This window comes from Haliaeetus leucocephalus, unplaced genomic scaffold (assembly GCF_000737465.1).
Source record: "Haliaeetus leucocephalus isolate CR32 unplaced genomic scaffold, Haliaeetus_leucocephalus-4.0 Scaffold566, whole genome shotgun sequence".
Taxonomy (NCBI): Eukaryota; Metazoa; Chordata; class Aves; order Accipitriformes; family Accipitridae; genus Haliaeetus; species Haliaeetus leucocephalus.
This window is the reverse complement of record NW_010973002.1, coordinates 3,843,226-3,854,119: the sequence shown is the minus strand read 5'-3', so window position 1 is coordinate 3,854,119 and position 10,894 is coordinate 3,843,226. Positions and strand designations below refer to the sequence as shown.

Genomic DNA, 10,894 nt, shown 5'->3' with positions numbered 1-10,894 from the left:
ATATTTTTGGATAAAAGAAGAAATAGTATTTCCCCTCTAAATCACATTGTGATATGTTATCATAAAGTCCTACCCCCCCCTGAAAAAAAAAAAAATTACACTACTCTAAACTACCATTTCCTGTGTTGCTTCTCTGCCTTCTTTTATTGATGGGAGTCTTCTCTGCTTGAAACGTGTGTGGTTTAGTCCAGAACTCTTGCTTCTGCAAAAAGTCAGATTGTGCTAATTTATTTTTTATGTAAGCACAGAGTAGTTAGCTATAATTAGACTATGAGTCCATGTTTCTCAGTAGGTTAGATCAGGAATCTTTTTGCAGGAGACTATTTCTTACTCCTCCTTTCATTCATTTTCTTTTTTCATCTGTTTGTTTATGGTTTGAGTTTTATCCCCCCTCTTTGGAGATGCTCATTAACCTGCATAGAGTATAACATCACTCCCGAAGAAAGAAGTGGGGAAGGGTGGGGAGAAAAGGAAACAACTTTCTTCTCAACAGCCCATGTTTCTCTTTCCTGCACTAACAGTTGCTTGCCCTGCTCATCTCGCGTACCCTTTTTGGACTAACTTTTCTATGCAGGGGAACTCTGAGGCTTTTTCTTACCAGGCATGCAGTGTGTAGAGCAATGGATCTGAGTTGTAATTGACTCTTTGTTGGTACTCCGCACGAGTAACTGACAATGAAGCTTTGAAAAGTGAAAGTGTCTGTGTTTCAGAGGTACCAAACACTCCCCAACTGCCAGTAATCCCGAGTAAGATGCAGCTCTGAAAACTGGTCCGAGGGAGTTTTGGGGGTTCCCACCACCTCCATTCTTCTACTTTGCTGTCTATGTGCTCTGTCAGCCCCACATCTAGCATCAAATCCAGGCATTTGCTTTCTAGGTGGGTTGTCCCTACGTTTAAAATTTTAAATGCAGCGATAGTTTCTTCTGAAAATAACTGTTAATCGCCTGTTTTAACAACAGCTGAGACATGGTGAGGAGTTGTTCTTGCTCCCATTGAGATGAATAAGAAAAAACCTGTTGCCTTTGGTGAAGGAAGTACTGCATAGAGCTGTGAACCTTGGGGTGGGGACAGTGAAGTACTTCAGCTTGCTGTTCTGTCTCTTCTCCTAAAAATCTGTACATTCAGATTCTTCATGGCAGCAGAAGCCAAAGCTTTTCACTAATTTTCTGGAACAGAGAACACAGCTGACTGTGTGTTAGGCAGGCTTACCGCTGAGTTGGTAATATAAACCCTGGGTAATGCTAAAGAGATAAGAAAGTACTAAAAAAGTAATAGGTCTGACATGTAGGAGTTTGAATCTAACTGAACACACAGGGTCCCAGTGGGAGGAGGTGGTGATGCCTACTAATGCCTTGTCTTCTGAAGTTCTTTGAGGGCATCGTAGTAGCCACCATGTAAAATGCAATCTGAATCCCATGGGGAAGGCAGAAAAGGGAAGCTTAAATGGGGCTGAATCCTGAACTTGTTACTTGAGAATAACTTCAGCAGAGTAACTAGTTTAATTATCTGGGACCCAGCTTTGGGATAGTGGCATTTGAGAGGATAGGAAAATAAGGAGGAGTTTATTTTTCATAAATACTAAAGGTGTTACTGGAAGCAAAAGATACAGATTCCAATGCGTGCAGAGGGGAAGCTGAAGACCTGTTACTTTTGGGGTTGTGCAGAAAATCTGTTTACCTGATCTCTTCAGAGAGGGAAAAAAAAAAACCAAAACAGAACAAAAAAAAACAACCCGAAAACACTCTGGGCTAACTCAAACCAAAAAAGAACCTTACTTTTGCCAAAGCAAAACCCCAGACAAATTGTGGAGAAGAAGTGGGAACTAAATGAGCAAAATGTAATGCTTAGCTTCTCTAAAACCAATAAGGACTTTAGCTAGCTTTGATCTTCATGTCATTTAGAAGTGGGAAATGAAAACACTTCTTTTAATACCATTTCTTAGTTCAAATTCACCAGCATACCTCTACTCTTAGTTGCGATTCCCCAAATGTGGTATGACCTTAGAGATCACGAGCCTGAATTTTTCGCTGGCCGAGCGACTCCTCTCCCGCTACCCCCTCACCTCTGCTCCTCAGCAGAGTTTCCCAGCGCAAAATCCCTCTCGTTTTAGTAACGCCGAGACTCCAGGTGGGAAGAGACCCCCTGACAAGGCGGCCGAGGGGGCTGCGGAGGGCAGGGGTCCCCAGAGAGAGCTCTCTCTGCGGGCCCCCCCTTCCCCTGCGTCTCCCGCCCGCCGGCGGCACTGACCTTCACCCGAAACCCGAGCCGAGGGCGGCGGGGGGGGGCCGGCCGCTATAAAGTCCGCAGGGACCGGACCCGACCCCAACGGGGCCGTGGGGGGGTTCTGGGCTCCGCGCCCCACCGCACCGCGGCGGCCGAAAGGGACGGCGGTCACCCAAACGTACAGGCACAGCGTGTAAAGGTGAGCTGAAGTCACGCGAGGGAAAAAAAAAACCCACAGCCAGAAAGTATCGAACAGGATGTTTAAAAAAAAAAAAAAAAAAATTTATTTTTTAACATCAGGTTGATTATGCGTTTTGCTGTCGTTATTGTTTTAGCTTTCATCACATTCATGTGGGGTTTGTTTTGTTTTGTTTTTTAAACCTGTATGTGCGACGCATCAAGAAGAAAAGCCAAGGGAAACTTGGAGCATCAGTCATCTACCGCCTCTAAATCCTGCGTAGTTGGGGTATGGCATAATGCATCCACGTATATTTAGTCTTTATCGTTATAATCGTGATCGTGTTACGACTGTTCAATAAGTTTTAATCAAACATAAGATAACGAGAGAAAAACCTCTGTTCTATAACAGATCATCCACAATAATTTGTGGATGAATGATCTAGGCATTTGGCATAAAAGACTACTGAAACGGGCTACTGAGTAAGGTTCCATTGCAATAGTTCGTGCTGTTCTTAATATCTCATTAAAAGTAGTCCTTTATCATGCTGTTACATGGGGGTTTTTTAGTCATTATCTTTAAGTAGGACAATGTTGAGACCAAAATGTAATGAGTCATGGGAAAAAAAAAACCCACAAAGATTTTAATGTGAGCGCTTTAAATATCTAGTATTTTGAAATGTTTTGTTGCTTATTTAATACAGGTTTTGATTAATGTGACTTTATCTCGTAAGCATGCAACAAAGAACAACAATGAAGGACTGTTTTGTAAATCCCACAGAAAAGGACCTCTCCGATGCTGGTAAGCCACAGGCATGAAATCCACGTGTGTGTTTGAGGAATATATTCCACAGCTCCAAATCTAAAGGTGCATTATAAGTCCTTCCTGATTACCATAGTGGCTTTATAGGAGACAGCACAATGAGTTTCCAGTGAACTAAAGCCACCACCTAGAAAACGTTTATGCATGAATCATTTCACCAAGTTCAACAAAATTCATTTACTTGGGTAAAACTAGTTAGATGGGTCCTAGCCTGGGCATGAAAATGCTCCTAAGATAAGCTCATTAAGGAGGAAGCACATTATTGCCTTCAAATGGTTGTCTAAACCAGTCTTTATAGACTGACTGACATTAAAAACAGTACGTGGAAAATTCTATTCATAGTGATTCAGCAGTTAAAGTTAATGCAAATGTAAATTGGGGGTGGCTGGTGTGTGGAGCCCTTTTCTCCCCATGCGATTCACAGCTGGCTCCCTAGTCTGGTTGCTTATCAGTTTCTTTATCCATTTGTTACATCTCATTTTATGCATTTAGAATCGTAAGCTTTCTGGGGTAGGATTCCTCTTTTGTGTAGATTTCTAAAGCCCCTAGCACAAAGGAAGTGGGACATGTGGCAACTACTGCAATACAAAGAAATCATGAAGATGGTTATTACAGGCAAAGACATGATTCTTTAGTTAACTTGCATCTATTCCGTGTTACCTGCAGCAATTATAACCTTCGCTATAAGCAGTTCCACTTATTTCGGTAGGGCTTCTGCTTGTTTGCATTCAGTTGTGTAGGTGTTTGCAGGATTAATAATTCTTGCTTTTTGTCTTTGATAGCCTTTCTGTATAAATATATTTTAATTGTAAAAATGAAGTTTGTTTCCATCTTGGAAATGGAGCTGGAGGCTTTTTGCTGGAGTAGAGGAGATGAACTGAAAAGAAAGGAAGTTTCAAGAAAAATTCACCAAGCTGTTCCAAGAACATGCAAAAAACTAATCTTTAAGCTTTAAATGCAAAAGAATCAGCAGGGAAAGTTGCAAGAAACTGGTACAAAAGATGGGTTGTTATGCTGAAAAAAAAAAGTCTGCTTTTTATTTCACAGAATCTGCAAGCAAGGGATATGACAGCCCTTCTTTCCAACATGATGAAAATCTTGAACAAAGTGACCAGTTAAAGCCCAATAAAAAAAAGTAGGTGTTCTTTGAACTTAACACATTGGTGGCTGGTGTGCTGGGGGGGGGTGGGGTAATATGGCTTTTCTAGAAAACACTCATCTTAATTATTTTTTTCTATTTTCCTCTAGGAAGGAAAATGAGAAGCCAGAGAAACGAGTGGTTGACATTTTTGAATTGGTTGGTGTCCAGTTTGATGGTCTGCTTTATATTTTCTTTTCTATATTTGTCACTGAGTTGTTTATGAATTGCAATTAATAGGCAATCAAAAACCGGAGAAGAAGCCTGAGACCAAGTGATGGTAGAACTCTTTAAACTTTGGCCTGTTAGGTCAGATTCCCCCCTCAGTATATTGGTAGCACTGACAGCAGTTCAACCTTAGTTCCATTGGAGGATGAAGCTCACCCCTGCTGGGACTGATCTAGGACATACATACTGCACAGACCCTTGCCTTGGCTCTCTTTATAAAGGATTTATCCTGTGTTTGCTGAGGGATCTGCTCTCTGAGAGCACCAGCAGTATGGTTTTGTGTCAGTTTCCATACAACAGCTATTCCCAAATAACTCTTACATGTGGACTTGCTTATGCTGAAACAAGAGAAGTTTCATTTTCTCTGGTTTATTCCATGTCCATTTACACTTTGGAAGAGGGTTAGGACAGTCAGGAATAAAATGTTCTGATTTCAGATTAACCACATCCAGGAATAGCTATGGCAGTTTAAATTCACATCCTTCTTTAAATGAAACAAATGTTCAAGGGTAGACAAGCCTTAAGATGCAATCTCTGCTGCAAACTTTTTCTACTGGTAGATATAACCCAGGTGCTGGTCAATAACTCACTCTTGTTTACATTTCAAAGGCATTATCTTAGTAAACATGTAACTTACTGGAACACAAAGTGCAATATAATGTACAGACAAGATCATCGCTTAGAAACATGTAGGACATACACTTTGGGTTTTTTTCCTGCTGAGTTGGGGAAGAACCATGTGTCTTGCCAATATTCCCTTAGCAGCCTTACTGAGTACTGATTTAAAGATGTATGGGACCTACTACAAAATTCTTATGTTCTGAGTTTACCTTCAGTTGGAGTGTTGCTGCTACTTAGAATACGTAGGTAGAAACAAAGCATGTTCTGTAAGTGTGCTGTACTGTAACAAATATGTGAACTGTCAGGCATAACTTCACTTTTTTTTTTTTTTATTTAATGCTCACATAGTTTCGCTATGCTGATTGGGTGGATGTCCTTTTGATGGTAGTTGGTTTCATCGCAGCTGTTGCAAATGGTACTGGATTGCCACTTATGATCATTGTCTTTGGAGAGATGACAAACAGCTTTGTGCTAAGCGGTGTGAAATCAAATGTGTCAGAAGGTAAAAAGTTAAAATCAGACTTCTCTACGTACCAGTTATGTTTTGCTACAGGAGCTAAGATTTTTTTCCCCTCAGACTATGGACTGGTGCACACCTAAACAAGTATATAATGAGCAAGATTCATCCTGCTGCAAATGACCCAATCATTTTAAACAATCTTTAATAGCTAGACCAGGACAAAAGCAGTGCATTGGATGTGGTCTTTATGAATTAACTTCAACTTTGGTGAGATAGAAAGGAGCAGGACCACCTTCTGTATCATCAGTTATCAGGCACTAGTTACTACAAGTTCCTTAAAATTAAATGTGTATTTGCCAAATGATTCTGTATTTTGCAAAACCTCACTTGCAAAATACAAAACATTCCCTAATGACCCTAGATTGCCATGGTTATCTTCTACATATAATACTTTCACAAATATTACTACTTTTTCCCCCTCCACAGATACTTCAGTAAATAGTTCCAGCTGTCCATCAATTCCAGGCATAGATATAGAAGGTGAAATGACAAAGTAAGAGTCTTTATAGTTATTCCGTTAACGGAGTACTGGGGGATTTTCTTTTACTGTGTTATCCCTTTGAGCAGAAGCCGAATGTTTGCCTTCTCAAAAAGGCTTCCCAGTAATATATCACGGGCTTCAGTATTTACTTTGATGGGATAAATGAAGACTAATTGTTGCTTGGTGTGTCCACCTTCTCTCACAATTTACAGTGGGCATCATATGGCCTTTTGTTCCCTTATCACAGGTTTGCTTACTACTATGTGGGAATTGGCTGTGCTGTGTTGATCCTGAGCACCATCCAAGTATGGACGTTTTTGGTTGCTGCTACAAGGCAGACAGCAAGGATCCGGCAGAAGTTCTTTTTTGCAGTGCTCCATCAGGAGATGGCTTGGTTTGATACTACCCAGATAGGAACGCTGAACACCAGACTGACAGAGTGAGGGCTCTGTTCATTTTTTACCCCCATAAGTATGACATTTAAAACTGCTATTTATCTTCAATGGAATAACCTATAGAGAGTTAAAAAAAAAAAAAAAAAAAACCCTACACCCTAAACAAAACCAAACCTAAAGTGTGAAATATTACAGCTCTGAGGAAGAAATTCATTACCCCTTTTCAGCATCGTTTGTGCAGTTTCTGCAATATATGCATTGGAGAGGTTTTTGCTGTGAAATGCCTGACACTGGCTTTCTAATGTCCATGAAGTATGTGGCAGACAGTACTAGATAAACAGCTCTGCTGTCTCCAGCTAGTTTACAAACACTGAAAGATCTGACACTTTATTGAATGGAAATGAGCTTGCATTTACATCCAGCCAGATCTTAGGCTGGACTCCATCCAGTCAGTTAAAGTCTTTGGAGCTTTTCCATAGACTTAAATAGACCTAGGGAGGAGGATTGTATGCCCCAAGATGCAATGGGATGATATGCATGAACACAGTTATTTTATTTTATTTTTTCTTCTGGATTTTAAGGTAACTTTGGACAGAGCTGTGTCCCGAAAGGTGTAAGAGAAGCTTAAATGAAACCATTCTCAGCTCTAATATCTGTATGTGCTGGGAAGAGAAGATGGGGAAGGAAATCTGTATGAAAAAGAGAGGTTCTTCCAAATAATGGTTGTCCTGATAGAATGGAGATAATGCTTGATCTGAGTCTGTAGCCAAAATTAAGAACATAAAATGCATGAGAGCGCTGAGTGGAAGGAATAATTTGGAGATGGTCACAGGAGGTGAGGAGGCTGTTTGGCTGTTTGCTTGTATTGCTCCATTTGGATGCTGGATAAGGAAACTAGGTCATTTATGACCTAGTGACAGGACATAGAAACAACAGAGAATGATGGAAAATACAGAAAATTAGTCCTAAAAAACAGGAGGTTTCTGCTGTGTTTTGGCCACACAGGAGACTAATGGTACTGTTCAGTAGCTGTGGTTAGAAATTTCACTGTGCCAGTTAGGAAATGGCAACGCTTCTGACATCAGGCCACACAGCATGAAAAGGAGGGGGAGGGAGTTAGAATGAAAGGCATTCAAAGCTAACAAATCTTTTTTTTATTATTATTATTATTTAAAGTGACATCAACACCATCCACGAAGGCATCGGAGACAAGATCTGTATATTTGTACAGTTTTTTGCCACATTTCTGGCAGGGATTATTATAGGATTCATCCACGGGTGGAAGCTGACACTGGTGATTTTGTCAGTCAGCCCTCTGCTTGCTGCATCAGCAGCAGTTTGGTCAACTGTAAGTGTGTGGTGATTAACAAACACAGCAAACCAGCAAAACATTACAACTCTTAGGCACAGGAAAGGGGGAGAAAGTGGGAGAAACCTAGTGTGGTTTCTAAGTTGGGAGGCTGGCCCCATGCTTACTTTATGATTTCTACTCCTCCTGTAGCTTTTCTCTGGGTTCTCAAGCATGTCCTTGTAAGTCATATTCCTTCTGTCCACATCCTGTGTCCCCGTGCCACGTGGCAGGAGGGTGATCTGCATCAGAGCACCTTCCTCGCACAGAGATTTCCTCGTGCAGAGCACTGGGGAAGCCCAGGCACACGCTTGTGACCCTCACACTTCCCTCTGAACACAAATGCCTTTCAAGCTCTTTCCATCTGCACATATATGATACCACATCTCTTGCAAATAATTTACCAAGTTTCATGCTGTGTAAAGAGTAGACCCTAGGACATATATACAGCTGCTGCAGACTGTAGTGGTATGAATTAGTGAAATATCTGGAGAGGTCTCCCTTTAAGATAGGAAAATGTTTTCCCCTTGTGATCCATTGTAGCCACATTAATGGGTATGGCTTGTATTCCTGAGTAGTTAGTTGTATATAATACTAGGGTTTTTTTCTACTTGAAGCATTTTAAATAAGTCAGGAAGAAGAACGTTAGAAGCTGTAATGCGACTAACTTGCTTACTTCAGTGTCTACTGGTCCTCTAGTTTCTGAACACGTCGGGTACTCCCCAGAGCAGCTACGACACACCTCCCTGACCCCACACGCATCATAGTGTAGCTCATAGGCTGTCCTTGGCTTGGGAGGAAAGTGGATCAGTCATGAAGCCCATCTGATGCTTGTGTAGTCTTTCACTGTAATAAGGACACAATGAGAGAATGAGCTGGATTTGGGAGAAGTTCGGGGCACAGAGAGGAGTTGACCCCTCTTTCCTAAAACCTCGTCTTGTGCCTTGAACATTGATTGTTCTTATTCACCAACACAGCGTGCATACCCTTTCAGCAGGCTGCAGTAACATCTGGTTTTCAACTTTCCAGCTCCTGGCATCCCTAACAGCTAAAGAGCTGTCTGCTTATGCCAAAGCAGGAGCTGTGGCAGAAGAAATTTTGACAGCAATCAGGACGGTTGTGGCTTTCAATGGACAGCAGAAGGCATCAGCAAAGTAAGTTTTTGAATAATAATTATATTTAAAATATGGAAAAAGAGTTTGGCTCTGGGCTGGGTATGTGGTTTGTGGGTTGGGGTTTTTTTTGGAGAGGCAGGGGAATGAGGTTCTCCTTAGTGTCATTTTATCCTTCTGTAAGTGTACAGCTCACCTGAGCATAAAGATGTGTAAGTAGACCTAGTCAGTGAATACAGGCTACTTGGTGTTATCACTGCAACATAGACTGAAATTTCTCCTCTGATTGAGATCCAGAGTTGAATTTAAAATGAAAGTGGTGGGAAGGTTATCTTTACCTAGTAGTCAAATGCAGCAAAGCATGTGATTAATTACTTAACTTCTGGAACATGTGCGCTGCTGTTCTGATTTTGATTAATGAGCTTATATTTAAGCTTCACTGGATAACAGCCTGAAGTAAAATTGTATCACTGGCTTTAATTACTTTAATGATTTGCAGATAACACTTGTAGTTGACCTAATCCAGTGTTGGCCCTAGTCACATGTAAAAGGTGAGGTGGATAGGGCTGAGCACAAATTTATTCACATATGTATTGGATAACTCAACAAGCATAAACAATAACATTCAATATACAAATACAGGGCATCATCCCATGCAGTTGGGAAAGGCAAACCAGACGGCCTGATCCATACGATCCATGAATCTCTTCTATCTTTTACAACTCTCATGTTTGCCCTGGTCTTGTGCAAAATTTCTAAAGTGATGTTAGCCCTAGCTCGGGGTCCTACAGCCTGCTCCTGCATTTGTCTGCTTCCAAGGGTTGAGCTCTGACTATCTTATAGCACTGTATTCTGCTTACTGGGATTTGTCCTTAAGTTGCAACAATATTAAGACCCTTTCTGCTTACACAGTAAAGGTAAAAAAGCCCTAAGATGGCCTAGATCAGTTGTCCCCCTCCTCTCCATCTTCTTCTTGGTCCCTGCAAATACCAGTGTCTGAAAATCCAGTGGTAGGAGCTGCTTCAAACTACTTTTTCTTCTCTTTTTTCTTTTTTTTTTTGAGGTCTAGAGACAAAATAACTGATACCCAGATAACTCCATGCCAGTAAGGCCTTTCCTTTCCTCTGTGGTTGACCAGTCAGTCTGTTCCACAGCTCCACCTCCATTTAGTGTAAAAAAACATGGAACTGGTGGCTCCCTGAGGAACATCTACTAGGGACAGACAAACTCCTACCAGGGACTGACTAGGTCATTTGCAAACCGTGGATTGTGACTCCTACGCAGCTCTTGAACCAATGGCCTCTGAGTTAGGAAAAGCAACCTTTTACTGCACAGTGCCTCCACTAACCGCAAATGTTTGCACTTGCGAGGGACCTTCAGTCATCTTCTCTTTCTGGCAGTGGCTTGGCTCTTCCTCTGTAGTTGAGTGATCATGTGTACTTATCACATTGCTTAAATCCAGTTCTCATTTCCCTGGAGGACCTATGATGCTGCTGACTCCAAGGTAGGCCTCGGTTTTAAGAACACAACCAAGCCAAAACTTTTAAATATATTTGAGTAACAAATACAGCATTAGTACCATGTGAGCTATTTACATGAACAAAATTAATGCACATTGTTTTAAGATTCCTTTCCAGCTGACTGAATTTCATGTCTTCCTACTATGGGGTTGTTTTGTATAGAAAACAAGTATTAGGAAAAAAGTGCAAGCTGCTATGCACGTCACTGACAAGTAAAAAGATACACTATTCCTAGTCTATGTTTTCCATAATGAGCTTGAGTAAGTGAAAGCTATTAGCTAGAAACTATAGATGAATAAATACGAACT

General features: G+C 41.1%; 1 protein-coding gene across 1 annotated transcript in view; it reads left to right on the top strand.

Annotated features, from left to right (window-relative positions):
* The first annotated feature begins 4,293 nt into the window (after nucleotides 1–4,293).
* The window catches only part of LOC104838079 (multidrug resistance protein 1-like), a 33,065-nt gene continuing 26,464 nt past the window's right edge, over nucleotides 4,294–10,894 (top strand). Inside the window, exons 1-7 of the mRNA XM_010577618.1 lie at nucleotides 4,294–4,358; nucleotides 4,472–4,520; nucleotides 5,559–5,712; nucleotides 6,157–6,223; nucleotides 6,459–6,650; nucleotides 7,783–7,954; nucleotides 8,984–9,108. Coding sequence (XP_010575920.1) covers nucleotides 5,592–5,712; nucleotides 6,157–6,223; nucleotides 6,459–6,650; nucleotides 7,783–7,954; nucleotides 8,984–9,108 — 677 coding nt within the window. The 5' untranslated portion in view covers nucleotides 4,294–4,358; nucleotides 4,472–4,520; nucleotides 5,559–5,591. The remainder of the gene's footprint in view (nucleotides 4,359–4,471; nucleotides 4,521–5,558; nucleotides 5,713–6,156; nucleotides 6,224–6,458; nucleotides 6,651–7,782; nucleotides 7,955–8,983; nucleotides 9,109–10,894) is intronic.